The sequence below is a fragment of the Artemia sp. Qi Xiang Cuo genome, chromosome 18, assembly GCF_049724085.1.
Source record: "Artemia sp. Qi Xiang Cuo chromosome 18, ASM4972408v1, whole genome shotgun sequence".
In the NCBI taxonomy this organism is placed as follows: domain Eukaryota; kingdom Metazoa; phylum Arthropoda; class Branchiopoda; order Anostraca; family Artemiidae; genus Artemia; species Artemia sp. Qi Xiang Cuo.
In genome coordinates, this window is record NC_142811.1 from 35,052,262 (window position 1) to 35,071,425 (window position 19,164).

Consider the following 19,164-nt stretch of genomic DNA (forward strand, 5'->3'; position numbering starts at 1 on the left):
TGTGTGCCGCAACTAGAAAGGCGTATTTGAAATATAGCAGGCCTGTTTGGAATTAAAAAGTGTGTACATCTTGACACCTCTTTAAATTTAAATTACATTTTTACAATTTCTTATCCTCTCCCCCCCCCGCTTAAAATAAATTTCTTTTGAAATTTGCCCGCATTTAAATGGATATTTTCAACATTTAGAACCATGGTTTATCACCCAGTACCCTGCCCATTGAAGTTATCCATATTTTTAACAAATGATAAACCTTACCCAAAAATGCACCCACACAACTATTTAAGGTGAGGTTAAGTGTTTGATTTTCAGTCGACAAGTAGACTGAAAACACTTCACTTGACTTTTTATGAAAAATCTTATTGGGAGACGAATGCCTTAACTCCATTTCTGCCCCCCCTGCCCCAATAATTTGTTTTTTAAGAATAGCTCAAAATTTGCCAACATATAAATACAATATGTCCATTGGATCAGTCCCAATGCTAACCTCAACGAAAGAATTAAAGGATTCTAGGACCATAGCCCAAAAACATTTAAATTGTCTAGGAAAATTGTCAAAGCTCTTCTAAATAAAGTTTATAACTCTAAGGTGCTTGTGTGAGTGGAAGCACCATCCAAAACCCCATTGAAATGTTAGGAGAAGTCAAAAGAACAATATCAATCACCCCTCAAAAAAGAACTTCAATAAATTTTTACAAATATCTTCAGTTTCCATTATGTGGGGTGATGCATATGTTTCCATCACAAAAATTAAAACAATTCTCTAAAACGATCGCCATCTCCTCCACCACCGTTAATTTGCCTCCAGATTTAATTAGAAAAATAAAAAAAATACTTAGTTGAGTTAGACGCGTAGAGCCAGAAAAGGAATATGTTATTTTTTTTCTATAGAATTTCAAGTAATCTGAAAAAAATAAATTGTTTCTTTAAAAGATATCAATAACCTGTAAAAAGCGAATAGACTTTCTACATGACAGAGACACACACAGAGAAAAGAATAAATTACTAATAGATGAATGCGGAACAAAAGATACGCATTCCTCGCCTCTTCGTCTTGATTGCCTGGCGCAACTTAACCATCAGATCTGAGTAATTGGCACCAGTGATAGTAGACGTTCTGGGCAAGTAGTCGATTAGCAGAAGACCTTGCCTGCAGAGGACTGGGTCCAAAACTTCCTTGGAGGCGGCGAGTCACTGTGTTTCCACTGCATGGAGGCGATCTTGCTCTTAGGGTCCCAGTGGTGTACCCAGGTCTCGTCTCCAGGCACAAGTCGGAAATGGAAGTCTTCTGGGTCTCTTCTGTGGAGCTCGAGAAGTTGTGAACTGAGCTGCATCCGCTGCTGTCAATCTTGCACTTGAAGATTTCGAGGCACCCATCTGGAAGACACTTTGGAGAGATGAAGATGGTCGTGAAGAATGTTGAAAACGCTCCCTTCAGAAATGCCAACTTCGGTTGCAGCTTCTTTGACCTTTAAACGACGATCAGCCATGAAAAGGTATTCCACACGCCGGATAACCTCCGGGGTGGTCACTTCCAACGGTCGACCGGACCTTGGATTGTCTTCCATCGATTGACGGTCCCGCTTGAACTCTGCGGCCCATTTGGCGACCTTGGAATACTTGGAAGCATCTTGCTGGTACACCTTGGCCAACCGATGTGTGATTTCTCTATCCGAAGAACCTTCTTTGACAAGGAATTTGATCACTACTCTATACTCGATCAGTGACTATTCCATTTTTTACAGTGATTCAATGACTTTGGAGTCTTCTTAAACATGAAAGGACAAAGCAAAATGAACAGTTTTCAGGCTGTGAATATCATTTACCTCGATAAGCATGTATACAGGGTTAGAACTTATTTCATCATTTCTAAGTGTTCCTTTCTACGAACTTATTGAATGTAGATAGGATTTTTTTTACGATTAAAACACCCTTTTGTAGGCTATCAAGGAAGAGGGGGGGGGGGGGTGCTTAGTTATAAATGTAATATAAGGAATATGAACAACTTACATGAGGCAAATCTGGATACATAAATTATGTAGTTTAGAATGTGGGCTTCTCAACAGTATTGTTGACGGCATTATCTGACCCTTTTAACCTCTTCGGGGGTCCTTGACCAGAGTTGTTCTGCAAGAAAGAGAGAAAATTAGATGTAGTTTTTATTTAAATTTTTGGGTGGAGGAGTTGAATAAGTTTTTTCATTTGAAGTGCCACTCCCAAAAACTCAAACCCCTCCCCCAAATATCAATTTTGACAAAATATTTTTTTCTCATTCAAAATTGAACGATGATTTGGTCAATGGTGAATACAGAGGGCAGGATCAGTAAGAAAATCTCATCTAGATCTATTGTGTTTGGCAGGAAGGTAAAAACATTTTGTTAGCATGACAAATGGTATCAATATTAGTGAAATTGAGTTTGCTGAGAATTACCTTCCCGTGCATCAATAGGAAGAATGATTGATATATTGCATATTAGTTCTAGAAATATATAAATAATATATTTTTTTTGTGAACGTTTTCACAGTAAACAAGAACGTTTTAGATATGCCCATTCATGAAGAATCTTATGCACCTTTAGTCGATAGTTGTGTTCTTTCTTTCATGTAAATTTTGACTATCAGAAGGGGGCACTTGACGGGGAGAACCACATAAGTGATTAGGATGGGCCAAAAACAATAGGGAGCCAGGGCTCATTGAGGGTAACAGGGCTTGGAAAGCAACAGACCATGAAAGGGAACACACACGGCATGGTGGGAATATGGGTCATGGAGGTCAACAAACGCACAGAGACGACACAAACACAAAGATGAAACACACACTGAGATGACACAAACATAGAGACGACACACGCACAGAGACGACACACACAAAGAGATGACACACACACACAGACGACACACACAAACACACAGACGACACACACACAGAGACGACACACACACAGAGACGACACACACAGAGAGACGACACACATACAGAGACGACACACACACAGAGATGACATACACACAGAGACAACACAAAAACAAAGACGACATACACAGAGACAACTAACGCATAGAGACGACACAAATACAGAGACGAAACTAACACAGAGATGACACACACACAGAGATGACACACACACAGAGACGACACACGGAGTTGCGAGGGCATGTGGAAACACTGGGGTCTATGTGTAGGCTCACAGAATGCTTGGATATACCACAGGACTATGGGCCAGGGGAACTATGCCTTTAAGAGTGGCAACAGTTTTCCATGGTAGATTGCAGGCAATTGAAGGATATTACCGAAGTGGGGATATAAGAAAAATAAACTCTTACCTTCACATTTATCATCATAAGACCCTCTTTAAAGTTCATTAAATTATTGTTTATTGCTCACTTTTTGTTTACTATGTGATATTCGACCTTTTACCCGTTTTATTCTTTTAAGACCGGTTTAAGGTAGCTGGAGGCCTACTAACAATGGACAGCTGCCCAACAATCAGTACTTCCACTGAAAATATATCCCCTATGTTGGCGCTCGGACTTTTTTTGGCTTTGAGGGGGGGGGGGGATACTAAGACTAACCCGACAAAAAGTACAGCCCCTATGTTGGCACTCGGAAGCCTTATGACTTTGAGGGGAGAATAAGAATAATCAACCAAAAGTACACCCCATATGGGCGTGCTTGGATTTGTTATGACTTTGAGGGGTTAAAAAGACTAATTTGATGAATAGTAAGATCAGAGTAAACTGAATACTGAATAGTATACTGATAAATAGTAATAGTATTGGTCTGCTTGGATTCATGGAGACATGTTTGGAATAAATGGCAGTAGTAGGGGATGACAACTACCTCTATGGAGGCAATACGCCTCTTTACTGCTATAAGCCCATTTAGCTACTGGGAAGTAGTAAGCGCCCAATTCGTTGAAAATATACATTCAAATATACGCCTGAGGCATAGATATGTGTGTATATTTTAAACGAATTGGGGTTACCAGGGTCATTAGCAAAGAGGTATCATTTCTATAGAAGGTATAGTAATTTGAAAAATCATATGGAATTTGCTTGAGGGTATATACTTTGCGTACGCGCTCATACCAAACAGGTTGGTTATAATCTGTTCTGCTTCAAGTTTTTTCTGGCACAATTAACTGAATTTCTATTTCATGATAAACAAGTTTTTTTTGTAGGTTACATCCGTGTTGGAAAAACCGGTGTATCTTTTTAGTTTTCTTTACATTACATATTAGTAAGAGAATTGAATTCACAGAGAATAGTTTTTATTTGCAAGGATATTAGTAGAGGAAAAAAATGAGGGGTGCATTTACATTATTGGAGATTAATGATGGAGCTAACAACAGTGATGTAATTACTTCTTTAGTTTACGAGATTTGCAAATTTTTTGAGAAGAGGTATTAGCGTAAAGGTATTGAAACTGTTAAGAATGTAATGTATGAAATTTATACATTGTTAGAATTATTTCATTGTACTTTCCAGGATTTGTCGAACTTTCTCTGTGGCGACTCAAATTTCCCCGTGCAGATCGCCCCGCGGAAGTGCCCGGGGGACCACGCCCGCCGGGGTGCCCTCCTCTGGGGGGGGTGGGTCGGTGGTAGATGGGGTATTTTCTGCAGAAGACAGTCTCCGCGGGCGCATTTTTCAGGGGATACTTGTTCGGGCGGGCGGGGGAGATTCCCAGTAAACATTGGCAGTGGAGGGGGGATATCGCCAATGATTTGAAAAACAATCACATACTAATATAAAAAACAAACCTTTCTCAAGTGAAAGTAGGCTTAGGAGAATATCCCAGGCCTAATTGTGCGCCTGAAATTTTCCTGGGGAAATTTTAAGTGAAAATAGAATTTTTTAAGGGGAATTTCTGAGGGTGGGGACTTTCAAAGGGGGGGAGGGGACTTACCAATGAGGTATGTTTCGTGGTAGTATTTCACCTGGAAGAGGGGGGGGGGGGGATTTAACGGCATTATCTAAAAAACTATATGAAATCTAATAAAAATTTTTTTAAACTGGTAGTAAAGAGCAAGATTAAAGCCTGATATTAACAGAAATCATTCCGTATATGAGGGGCTACCCCCTCCTCAATACCTAGCTTTTTACGCTAAAGTGTGACACCCCAATTCATTAAGCGCCGTTTCAAAGAGATTCCTTTCTGTGCTATTCTGGACCTTGTATACACCTTTTCAAAGAGAGTGAGTATCCTCTCACATGGCTTAATACTTCTATGGAAGCTATAGCAAATACCATGTTATTCTACAACGCCCCCGTACAGTTTCAAAGTTCACTGTCTTTTTGGTGATAAGCCCAAAAAACCAACACGTCTTGTTTCATTGTTATGCAATTATTTTTGTAATGAAAAGGGTAATTACTTCTTTAGTTTACGAGATTTGCGAATTTTTTGCGAAAAGATATTTGCGTAGACGCTTACAAGGGACATTGCTAGAAAGTATTCAATAGCTTAATTGAAAAGTAACGATAGAATAACATTGTGACTTGAACTAGCTTTACCTCGCCGATGTGGTCTGTATAATACGTAAGTAACGTTTGAAAAATATTGTCAATTTAAAAAGAAATGGCTGAAAAGTGTTATGAGGGGGTGGGTTGCATAGAGGGGTGAGTTGCACGAGGGTTCAGTTAAAGAGGATACAGTTGCACGGAGGGTTTCGGTTATACACGGGTTCAGTTACAAGGAGGGTTCAGGTGCACGGGGGGTATCCCTTTTTTTTTCGTAAATCGGGCTCCCTGTTTTCAAAACCCCTTTTTCTTCTGAGGCTTGGAGCATTTGGTGACTAGATATACGGGGTTTCAGTTATACAGGGGTTCGGTTACATGGGATTGGTGGTTGTTATAATACACAAGTTTTATTTGAACAGTGTTGTGAGATCCCCTACCACACCCCCCAAAGGACTCCGATTCCCCCATCCCGTGTATTAGCGAAGTTACTCTGTGGTCGTTATAATACACAAGCTTTAGTTTACGAGATTTGGGGACTTGAGTTGCACGAGAGTTCAGTTACATACGGATTCACTTACACGGAGGTTTAGTTAAAGCTTCGTCTGAAAAATAGGAGTTCACACTTAAAAAGTTCTATTAAGAGCTATTTTTATGGAAATGGTTCATTTTTGAACCAAAACTATGCTTTTCTGACTGAAGATACACATTTGAATCAGAAAAGGTGAAAATGTACACATCTAAAACAGAAAAGTGTGTTTTGATTATATTTTCTATAATTTAGTCTGAAAAATAGGACTTCACACTTAAAAAGTTCTATTAAGAGCTTTTTTTATGGAAATGGTTCATTTTTGAACCGAAACTATGCTTTTATGACTGAAGATATACATTATAATCAGAGAAATTGTTTAAAAATATGCTAAAAGATGATTCCCGTGAATATATTGTAGTTTTCTATAAAAAATAAATTATTTTAAAAAACAAATAAAATGGCCCCCCCATCTTTGGCAAATATAGCCTTAGATCGTTAAAAATGCGCATAAAGTCTTGATTTTCAATCTAACTTAACTTGTAGGAATAGGACTTCATTCAAACAAGTAAATCGGCTTTATTTAAAATATATTAATTGCACAAAAAAGACTATTATTTTTCATTGTTTTTCCTTCCATGTGCTAAGGCTTCCATCTCGCTTTCAGTTAGTTTTTTTCTAAGTATACGATAGTAACGATTATGCCATCTCCATACTTCATAGTAGCCATCATGAGTTATATAATAATCATCAGTCAATTTAGGCTCCCGATCTAAAAAAAAAACAAAAACAATTCAAAATAGAACTAGATCTTAACTAACAATTGTTAGTGGTAGTGTTACAATTGTTACCATGTAGAACTACAGAATGATTTAAAACTGTATTAAAAGTTCAGAAACACATCTATACTATTTGCTAACAAACAGGGGTTCAGTTACATGGGGTCGATGGTCGTTATAATACAAAAGTTCTATTTGAATAGTGTTGTGAGATCCCCTACCACACCCCCAAAGGACTCCGACTTTTTTTTTACGCTTTTATTTCAGCCAATTGTGTTTAACAAAAAAAAAATAATGGAATTATTTAATGATATTCAGTTGTTGTGATTTTAAAAGTTCTGCTTTTGTTTCAGTCAATCGTGTATCTTCCCCAAAAATACTGAGCCGTGTCGATCCTTACTTACAGTTCGTTACCACGAACACAATAAATTGTTTCAGCCAATCGTGTATCTCCCCCGAAAAAATACTTTTCGGACAATCAAATTCAGACTAACTTTTTTTTTTTTTAACTGAAGTGGAAAATTTTGATATTATTTTGGGAAAAATATAATTGATCAATAACTTATTTCATTCTCATTAAGAAAATTAAGAATCAAAGTTGAACTTTTCTTCTTCCAGGAAAATATTTGGAACAGAACTTTTAAATTTTTTCATCTCTTTGAGAAAAATCTGAATTGAAGTGGAAAATTTTATATTATTTTAGGAAAATAGAATTGATCAATAACTTATTTCATTTTCATTGGGAAAATTCAGAATCGAAGTTGAACTTTTTTAGTCTTCACGATTTTTGTATTAACCAGGAGTTTTGTAACAGCAAGCGAGCAAGCTACTAATTGGTTTTTAGAGTTTTTCGGTTACTATTGAGCCGTGTCGATCCTTACTTACAGTTCGTTACCACGAACACAATAAATTGTTTCAACCAATCGTGTATCTCCCCCGAAAAAATACTTTTCAGACAATCAACTTCAGACTAACCAGATTTTTTTTTAACTGAAGTGGAAAATTTTGATATTATTTTGGGAAAATAGAATTGATCAATAACTTATTTCATTTTCATTCAGAAAATTCAGAATCGAAGTTGAACTTTTCTTCTTCTGGGAAAATATTTGGAACAGAACTTTAAATTTTTTCATCTCCTTGAGAAAAATTTGAGTTTAAACTATTGAAGTTTCTATAAATTTAAGTTAAAAAAGCTGCTCACCAAGTTTAGCGAAATAAAAGCGTCTATTTGCAGCATTCCCCTTCATCTTCCAAATTGTAAGAAGGAACTGAATGTATATCATCCCATTCTTAAGGTATTTTATACCTTATATCTTGGAAATTAAGTCTCTCTTATCAGATTCAAACGCTTAATACCCACAAGCATATGCGGGTCAAATTTCATCTTAAAGTGCCAACGTATCTGATAGAATAATTTAAGTATTATGATCAATTTCATAAAACCTATAATTTTCACCTTTTTCTCCATTAAGCATCAATTACTTCAAGAAATTAATTCCACATTTTTGCAGATAGGAGCTTGAAACTTCCGAAGTAGGGTTATTGGTTTTTTAGAGTTTTTCGGTTACTATTGAGCCGTGTCGATCCTTACTTACAGTTCGTTACCACGAACACAATAAATTGTTTCAGCCAATCATGTATCCCCCCCCGAAAAAATACTTTTCAGACAATCAACTACAGACTAACTTTTTTTTTTTTAAGGGGGAGGGAGGGATTTTTCCGTGGAGATGGAGGCCAGATTTACTGGCATTATTTAGAAAACGATAATACAATAAATTAAAAAAGTTTTTTCAACTGAAAGTAAGGAGCAAAATTAAAACTTAGAACGACTTTTCTTCACTTCCTTGAGAAAATTTAAAATTGAAGTACAACTGTGTCTTTCGTGAAAATTGTCACACTTGAGTTTTTTATCTTAATTGAAAATATTCACAATCAAAGTATAAATTTTTCTTGCAAAATATAAAATACTTTTTACAAAACAAAAAGATTTATCACGATATTAAAAATAGTTCTTACAGAATATAAAAGTTCAAACAAAATCCAAAGGAGTTCTAACAAAACAGAACTAATTATTAAAAAATACTAAAAGTTTTAATAAATCCAAAATAGTTCTTACAAAACAAAAATTATTCGTAATAAATACAAAAATACTTTAAACAAATACACAATAGTTCTAACAGAATATAAAATACTTGGTGCAAAATACCAAATACTTGCTTCAAGACATAGCATACAAAAATTCAAACTTATTCCAAAAATAATTCTTACAAAGCAGAAACAATTCTTGCAAAATACAAAAAGTTGTAAGAAAATCGTAAATAGTTCTTAAACAACAAAAACTATTCTTAAAAATAGAAAAAATCCTTTACACAAATCCAAAATAGTTTTAACAGAATTAAAATATCTTCTGCAAAATATGAAATACTTGTCACAGAGCACGAAAATTCTAACAACACCGACAGTACTTCTTACAGAATACTAGAAGTTCAAACAAATCACAAAAATAGTTCTTAAAAATCAAAAATCATTCTTACGAAATACAAAAATATTTTAGACAAATCCAAAATAGTACTAACAGAATAAAAAATAGTTGTTGCAAAACTTGAAATACTTGTTACAAAACAAAAATATTTCTTAAAACATCAAAAATAGTTCTTACAGAATATAAAAATTCAAAAAAAATAAAAATTGTACTTACTAAAAATAAATAATTCATAAAAAATATAAAAAGTTATAAGAAATCAAAAATAGTTCTTAAAAAAAAAAAATTATTCTTATTAAATACAAAAATACTTTACACAAATCCACATTATTTCTAAAATAACAAAAAAAATACTTGGTGCAAAATACCAAATACTTGCTTCAAGACACTAAATTTCTAACAACATCCAAAATAGTTATTATAGCATACAAAAATTCAAACATATTCCAAAAATAATTCTTACAAAGCAGAAACAATTCTTGCAAAATACAAAAAGTTGTGAGAAAATCAAAAATAGTTCTTAAACAACAAAAACTATTCTTAAAAATAGAAAAAATCCTTTACACAAATCCAAAATAGTTCTAACAGAGTTAAGAATATCTTCTGCAAAATATGAAATACATGTCACAAAGCACGGAAATTCTAACAACACCGAAAGTAGTTCTTACAGGATACAAAAAGTTCAAACAAAATCCGAAAATAGTTCTTAAAAAACAAAAATTATTCTTACGAAGTACAAAAATATTTTAGACAAATCCAAAATAGTACTAACAGAATAAAAAATAGTTGTTGCAAAATTCGAAATACTTGTTACAAAACAAAAAGATTTGTATGCCTTTCCTTGGCACCTTTCCAAACGAGCAGGGACTCCCCACTGGTTCCTACACATTGCAAAAAGTGAGCAGTACGAAAACTCCACGTTTTCAACCAGACTGGTTTTTAGGGACCAATCGGGAGAGATATGTAAAGTCGACATAGCTTTATTTCATTTTTTTAAGGTTCATTTAGCCCAGGTTACGTGCGCGCACGTAACCTGGTCTAAATGAATTTCAACCAGACTGGTTTTTAGACAACACACCCACAGAGATGACACACACACACACATAGAGACGAGACATGCACAGACACGACACACAAACAGAGTCATAGTGAGAGAGATATCCAAAAGTTGGGTTGATCTAGGTTCACTTAGAGTGGCGCGCCACTCTAAGTGAACCTAGATCAACCCAACTTTTGGATATCTCTCTCACTATGACTCTGTTTGTGTGTCGTGTCTGTGCATGTCTCGTCTCTATGTGTGTGTGTGTGTCATCTCTGTGGGTGTGTTGTCTAAAAAACCAGTCTGGTTGAAATTCATTTAGACCAGGTTCAGTGCGCGCACGGAACCATGTCGAAATTACCCTTAAAAAAAATTAAAAAAATAGCATTAAACCTTAACTATATATACCCCGTTGTCACAAAAAATAACGACTGGTTTAAAAACTGGAGGGGTAGTCATGCTAACTTTTTTGCAATGTGTAGGAACCAGTGGGGAGTCCCCGCTCGTTTGGAAAGGTGCCAAGGAAAGGCATACAAATCTTTTTGTTTTGTAACAAGTATTTCGAATTTTGCAACAACTATTTTTTTATTCTGTTAGTACTATTTGGGATTTGTCTAAAATATTTTTGTATTTCGTAAGAATAATTTTTGTTTTTTAAGAACTATTTTCTGATTTTGTTTGAACTTTTTGTATCCTGTAAGAACTACTTTAGGTGTTGTTAGAATTTCCGTGCTTTGTGACATGTATTTCATATTTTGCAGAAGATATTCTTAACTCTGTTAGAACTATTTTGGATTTGTGTAAAGGATTTTTTCTATTTTTAAGAATAGTTTTTGTTGTTTAAGAACTATTTTTGATTTTCTCACAACTTTTTGTATTTTGCAAGAATTGTTTCTGCTTTGTAAGAATTATTTTTGGAATATGTTTGAATTTTTGTATGCTATAATAACTATTTGGGATGTTGTTAGAAATTTAGTGTCTTGAAGCAAGTATTTGGTATTTTGCACCAAGTATTTTTTTATTATGTTAGAACTAATGTGGATTTGTGTAAAGTATTTTTGTATTTACTACGAATAATTTTTGTTTTGTAAGAACTATTTGGATTTCTTAGAACTTTTTATATTTTTTAATAATTATTTATGTTTTGTAAGAACACTTTTGATTTTTTTTGAACTTTTATATTCTGTAAGAACTATTTTTGATGTTTTAAGAAATAATTTTGTTGTTTAACTATTTTTAAAAGTTGTTCAACAACTATTTTTTAGTATTTTATTACTTGTGTGGAGTTGTCTAAAATATTTTTGTATTTCGTAAGTAGGAGTTTTGTTTTTGAAGTTCGATTTGAGGGATTTGTTTGATCTTATCGCATTATGTCATAGGTAATTTATGTGTTGTTAGAATTTTCGTGATCTGTGACAAGTATTTCATATTTTGCAGAAGCTATTTTAATTCTGTTAAAACTATTTTGGATTTGTGTAAAGGATTTTTTCTATTTTTAAGAATAGTTTTTGTTGTTTAAGAACTATTTTCGATTTTCTTACAACTTTTTGTATTTTGCAAGAATTGTTTCTGCTTTGTAAGAATTATTTTTGGAATAAGTTTGAATTTTTTGTATGCTATGTGTTGAAGCAAGTATTTGGTATTTTTCACCAAGTATTTCATATTCTGTGATTACTATTGTGGATTTTTGTATAGTATTTTTGTATTTATTATGAATAATTTTTTTTTTGTAAGAACTATTTTTGATTTCATATAAATCTTTGTATTTTTAATAATTATTTATGTTTTGTAAGAAATGCTTTGGAGTTTGTTTGAGCTTTTATATTCTGTAAGAACTATTTTTAATGATGTTAGAAATCTTTTGGTTTTGTAAAAAGTATTTTGTATTTTGCAAGAAAAAGTTATACTTTGATCATGAATATTTTCAATGAAGATAAAAAACTCCAGTGTGAATATTTTCCCGAAAGACACAGTTGTACTTCAATTTTAAATTTTCTCAAGGAAGTGAAGAAAAGTCGTTATAAGTTTTAATTTTGCTCCTTACTTTCATTTTAAAAAAATTTTTTTAATTTATTGTATTATCCTTTTCTAAATAATGCCATTAAATCTGACCATCATCTCCACGTAAAAATCACGCCCTCCCCCTTCAAAAAAAAAAAAAAGGTATTAAGAAGTTGATTTTCTGAAAAGTATTTTTTCGGGGGGGGATACACGATTGGCTGAAACAATTTATTGTGTTCGTGGTAACGAACTGTAAGTAAGGATTGACACGGCTCAATAGTAACCGAAAAACTCTAAAAAACCAATAACCCTACTTCGGAAGTTTCAAGCTCCTATCTGCAAAAATGTGGAATTAATTTCTTGAAGTAATTGATGCTTAATGGAGAAAAAGGTGAAAATTATAGGTTTTATGAAATTGATCATAAGACTTAAATTATTCTATCAGATACGTTGGCACTTTAAGATGAAATTTGACCCGCATATGCTTGTGGGTATTAAGCGTTTGAATCTGATAAGAGAGACTTAATTTCAAAGATATAAGGTATAAAATACCTTAAGAATGGGATGATATACGTTCAGTTCCTTCTTACAATTTGGAAGATGAAGGGGAATGCTGCAAATAGACGCTTTTATTTCGCTAAACTTGGTGAGCAGCTTTTTTAACTTAAATTTATAGAAACTTCAATAGTTTAAACTCAAATTTTTCTCACAGAGATGAAAAAATTTAAAGTTCTGTTCCAAATATTTTCCTGGAAGAAGAAAAGTTCAACTTCGATTCTGAATTTTCTGAATGAAAATGAAATAAGTTATTGATCAATTCTATTTTCCCAAAATAATATCAAAATTTTCCACTTCAGTTAAAAAAAAATCTGGTTAGTCTGAAGTTGATTGTCTGAAAAGTATTTTTTCGGGGGAGATACACGATTGGTTGAAACAATTTATTGTGTTCGTGGTAACGAACTGTAAGTAAGGATCGACACGGCTCAATAGTAACCGAAAAACTCTAAAAACCAATTAGTAGCTTGCTCGCTTGCTGTTACAAAACTCCTGGTTAATACAAAAATCGTGAAGACTAAAAAAGTTCAACTTCGATTCTGAATTTTCCCAATGAAAATGAAATAAGTTATTGATCAATTCTATTTTCCTAAAATAATATAAAATTTTCCACTTCAATTCAGATTTTTCTCAAAGAGATGAAAAAATTTAAAAGTTCTGTTCCAAATATTGTCCTGGAAGAAGAAAAGTTCAGCTTTGATTCTGAATTTTCTTAATGAAAATGAAATAAGTTATTGATCAATTCTATTTTTCCCAAAATAATATCAAAATTTTCCACTTCAGTTAAAAAAAAAAAAGTTAGTCTGAAGTTGATTGTCCGAAAAGTATTTTTTCGGGGGAGATACACGATTGGCTGAAACAATTTATTGTGTTCGTGGTAACGAGCTGTAAGTAAGGATCGACACGGCTCAGTATTTTTTGGGGAAGATACACGATTGACTGAAACAAAAGCAGAACTTTTAAAATCACAACAACTGAAGATCAGTAAATAATTCCATTATTTTTTTTTTGTTAAACACAATTGGCCTGAAATAAAAGCGGAAAAAAAAAGTCGGAGTCCTTTGGGGGTGTGGTAGGGGATCTCACAACACTATTCAAATAGAACTTTTGTATTATAACGACCATCGACCCCATGTAACTGAACCCCTGTTTGTTAGCAAATAGTATAGATGTGTTTCTGAACTTTTAATACAGTTTTAAATCATTCTGTAGTCCTACATGGTAAAAATTGTAACACTACCACTAACAATTGTTAGTTAATATATTGTTCTATTTTGAATTGTTTTTGTTTTTTTTTTTAGATCGGGAGCCTAAATTGACTGATGATTATTATATAACTCATGATGGCTACTATGAAGTATGGAGATGGCATAATCGTTACTATCGTATAATTAGAAAAAAACTAACTGAAAGTGAGATGGAAGCCTTAGCACCTGGAAGGAAAAACAATGAAAAATAATAGTCTTTTTTGTGCAATTAATATATTTTAAATAAAGCCGATTTACTTGTTTGAATGAAGTCCTATTCATACAAGTTAAGTTAGATTGAAAATCAAGAATTTATGCGCATTTTTAACTAGCTAAGGCTATATTTGCTAAAGATGGGGGGGCCATTTTCTTTGATTTTTAAAATAATTTATTTTTTATAGAAAACTACAATAGCTTCACGGGAATCATCTTTTAGCATATTTTTAAACAATTTTTTCTGATTATAATGTATATCTTCAGTCATAAAAGCATAGTTTCGGTTCAAAAATGAACCATTTCCATAAAAAAAGCTCTTAATAGAACTTTTTAAGTGTGAAGTCCTATTTTTCAGACTAAATTATAGAAAATATAGTCAAAACACACTTTTCTGTTTTAGATGTGTACATTTTCACCTTTTCTGATTCAAATGTGTATCTTCAGTCAGAAAAGCATAGTTTTGGTTCAAAAATGAACCATTTCCATAAAAATAGCTCTTAATAGAACTTTTTTAAGTGTGAACTCCTATTTTTCAGACGAAGCTTTAACTAAACCTCCGTGTAAGTGAATCCGTATGTAACTGAGCCCTCGTGCAACTCAAGTTCCCAAATCTCGTAAACTAAAGCTTGTGTATTATAACGACCACAGAGTAACTTCGCTAATACACGGGATGGGGGAATCGGAGTCCTTTGGGGGTGTGGTAGGGGATCTCACAACACTGTTCAAATAAAACTTGTGTATTATAACAACCACCAATCCCATGTAACCAAACCCCTGTATAACTGAAACCCCGTATATCTAGTCACCAAATGCTCCAAGCCTCAGAAGAAAAAGGGATTTTGAAAACAGGGAGCCCGATTTACGAAAAAAAAAAGGGATACCCCCCGTGCAACTGAACCCTCCTTGTAACTGAACCCGTGTATAACCGAAACCCTCCGTGCAACTGTATCCTCTTTAACTGAACCCTCGTGCACCTCACCCCTCTATGCACCCCAATCCCCTCATAACACATTTCAGCCATTTCTTTTTAAATTGACAATATTTTTCAAACGTTACTTACGTATTATACAGACCACATCGGCGAGGTAAAGCTAGGTCAAGTCACAATGTTCTTCTATCGTTACTTTTCAATTAAGCTATTGAATACTTTCTAGCAATGTCCCTTGTAAGCGTCTACGCAAATATCTTTTCGCAAAAAATTCGCAAATCTCGTAAACTAAAGAAGTAATTACCCTTTTCATTACAAAAATAATTGCATAACAATGAAACAAGACGTGTTGGTTTTTTGGGCTTATCACCAAAAAGACAGTGAACTTTGAAACTGTACGGGGGCGTTGTAGAATAACATGGTATTTGCTATAGCTTCCATAGAAGTATTAGGCCATGTGGGAGGATACTCACTCTCTTTGAAAAGGTGTATACAAGGTCCAGAATAGCACAGAAAGGAATCTCTTTGAAACGGCGCTTAATGAATTGGGGTGTCACACTTTAGCGTAAAAAGCGAGGTATTGAGAAGGGGGTAGCCCCTCATATACGGAATGAGTTTTGTTCGTATTAGTCTTTAATCTTGCTATTTACTACCAGTTGAAAAAACTTTTTATTAGATTTCAGATAGTTTTTCAGATAATGCCATTAAATCCCCCCCTCGTCCATGGAAAATACTACCACGAAAAACACCTCCATGGTAAGTCCCCCCCCCCGTTGAAAGTCCCCACCCACGGAAAATCCCCTTAAAAAAATCTATTTTCAATTAAAATTTCACCAGGAAAATTTCAGGCGCACAATTAGGTCTGGGATATTCTCCTAAGCCTACTTTCACTTGAGAAAGGTTTGTTTTTTATATTAGTACGTGATTGTTTTTCAAATCATTGGCGAATTCCCCCCTCCACTGAATATTTTTCCCTGGAAATCTGCCCCTCCCAACCGAAATATTCGCCCAGGAAAAATTCCCCCGCGGCGAAGTTCTTCTGCAGAAAATACCCCATCTCCCACCGAAAAACCCCCCCCAGACGCGGCCAACCCTGCGGGCGGTGTACCCCGGTCAAGGCCGCGGGGCGATCTCCCCGTGTCAAATTGAGTCGCCAAAGAGACAGTTAGACAAATCCTGGAACGTACACGGAAATAATGCTAACAATGGATAAATTTCATACCTTACATTCTTAACCGTTGCAATACCTTTACGCTAATACCTCTTCGCAAAAAATTCGCAAATATCGTAAACTAAAGAAGTAATTACATCACTGTTGTTAGCTCCATCATTAATCTCCAATAATGTAAATGCACGCCTCATTTTTTTTCCTCTACTAATATCCTTGCAAATAAAAACTATTCTCTTTGAATTCAATTCTCTTACTAATATGTAATGTAAAGAAAACTAAAAAGATACACCGGTTTTTCCAACACGGATGTAACCTAAAAAAAAAACTTGTTTATCATGAAATAGAAATTCAGTTAATTGTGCCAGAAAAAACTTGAAGCAGAACAGATTATAATCAACCTGTTTGGTATGGGCACGTACGCAAAGTATATACCTTCAAGCAAATTCCATATGATATTTCAAATTACTATAGCTTCTATAGAAATGATACCTCTTTGCTAATGACCCTGGTAACCCCAATTCGTTTAAAATATACACACATATCTATGCCTCAGGCGTATATTTGAATGTATATTTTAAACGAATTGGGCGCTTACTACTCTGGGAAACCACTTTATCTTCTTATTATATTGTAATTTCTTCTTTTCAGGAACAAGGTTGTGGAAGGAGGAAGGATATATTAATATAATCCATAAATAACATACAAAAATCATTTTTAATCCTCCCCCAGAAAACGGCAATTCTTCGTAACATCACAACTAATACTCAATTATTGTGCTCTTCTATTTAGTGGGAGTAACAATACCTAAGTTTTACCCACCCGAATTGGCTTTCTATATTGACATTACTTGGACAGCTTCACCTGAATAAGTCAAATGAACTTAAAACAGTAGAAACCGACACTATTGTCAAAAAATATTACCAACAAAATGTGTCCTATAGGGTAGTAAAACCTAGGAATCTGCAAAGGTGACAGAAAAGTAACAAATTGCGCTCCGTATGGGAATTTAGACACTGAACATTTGAGGCTGGGATAACTTAGTGCCCACGAAACTGTGAAATTGGTCGAAATTGAGCTTGTGTCTTGAGTTTAATTATGGAACAAAATAAAAACGAACAAACAGAAAAGAAACGGGAAAAGTGTGTAAAATACTAGCAGGATGCAAGCTAAGTGCTAGTGTTACGGGTTACTTAGGTCAGCCTTAGTTGCTAGGTGACTGTGAACTTTTTTCATCACGCATTAATCAAGATTTTTTTTGGGTGGGGGGGGGGGGGTAATGATCTTTTTTCTTTTTTTATAATACAAGCAAAGGAGTGCCAAGTCTGGCAAATACGCAGTTTTTGAAATAATATGAATAGAATGGAAATGAATACATAATCTGACGCCCTTTTTATGCTCTTTCATAATTCAATAATCGCTTCCGGGGAAAATTACATCCTGAGCAACTACTACTAAAACCTCACTGCAGCACCTAGCGGCCTGAGGCTAAAGAAGATATGCACACTCTTTCTCCATTCAAATCTGTTCAAAACCTTCCTCTTTACGCCTCCCCGGAAGTTCCTATTTCCTTTCAATCTTTCTTTATGACATCCTCCCACCCCAGACGAGGATGACCTGCTTTGTATTTACCTCTAGACGGTTGGCCGAAAAGGACAATCTTCGGCAATCTGTCATCCTTCATCCGCAGAACTTGCCCTAACCATCTAAACCTTTCTTTCATTATAGCCCTAGAAAGCAGGATTGAACCACATTTTTCCTAAAGCCTATTGTTTGAAATACGGTCAGTCAGCCGGGTACCCAGAACAATCCGTTGCTAATAACTCTGGAAAACATATAGCAAATCTTCATCCGCTTTTCGGAACGCCCATGCTTCAGAGCCATATTTGACTACTGACATCACTGTAGCTTCCAATTCTCTAATCTTGGCGTACAGACTTATCTTCCTATTCTTCCAAAGTTTTTAACCTTTTTTAACTGTGAAAAAAAACACCCTGGTCCTTGGCTAATCTGTTTTTAACATCTTCACATTTCCCACCATCTTTATTAATAATACCACCAAGGTAAATGAAGCTGCCCGCCTGTTCATTCTTTTCGTTACCCAACGTCACCTTTTCATCTTCACTTATTTCTAGCCTTAGTGACTTGGTCTTCTTAACATTAATTTTCAAGCCTATTCTAGTACCCTGAACTTGCAAAACCTCCAAAAGTTCATTCATTTTGTTCACACTTTCATCTAGGATGCTTAAATCATCAGCATAATCTACGTCCAGAAGAGTTCTTCTTCCCTATTTGATTCCTTGGTCTCCCATTGCCTTTCCTGTGCTCCTTAAGACAAAGTGCATCAAAATAATCCATATAAAGGGGGAAATTACACAACCCTGCTTAACTCCTGATTTAATACAAAATCAGCTGCTAACCTCATTTCTTACCTTAACCGCAGCCGTGTTATTCTCTTACATAACACTAATCATTCTAATGTTTTTGTTTGATATACCTTACAATGATAAGACCTTTGCTAAGGCTCTGCTGTCTACGGAATCGAACGTTTGCTTATAAACTTTAAAACTGAATACCAGAGATGTTTGACAAATCAGGCACTTCTCAATTATTAACCTAAGAGTGAAAATTTGGTCGACACATCCTCTACCTTTTCTAAAGCCACACTGTTCTTCTCTTAAAACTTTGTTTACGGCATCTCTCAGTCTAAAATATATCATATTATAAAGGAATTTGCTACCTAAATGGACCAGACCACAGTTC

General features: G+C 34.6%; 1 protein-coding gene across 1 annotated transcript in view; it reads right to left on the reverse strand.

Annotated features, from left to right (window-relative positions):
- Positions 1 to 1,343: 1,343 nt before the first annotated feature.
- Positions 1,344 to 19,164, reverse strand: part of LOC148941437 (protein GVQW3-like) — a 37,126-nt gene continuing 19,305 nt past the window's right edge. Inside the window, exon 2 of the mRNA XM_089104170.1 lies at positions 1,344 to 1,727. Within this exon, the coding sequence (XP_088960296.1) occupies positions 1,344 to 1,727 (384 nt within the window). The remainder of the gene's footprint in view (positions 1,728 to 19,164) is intronic.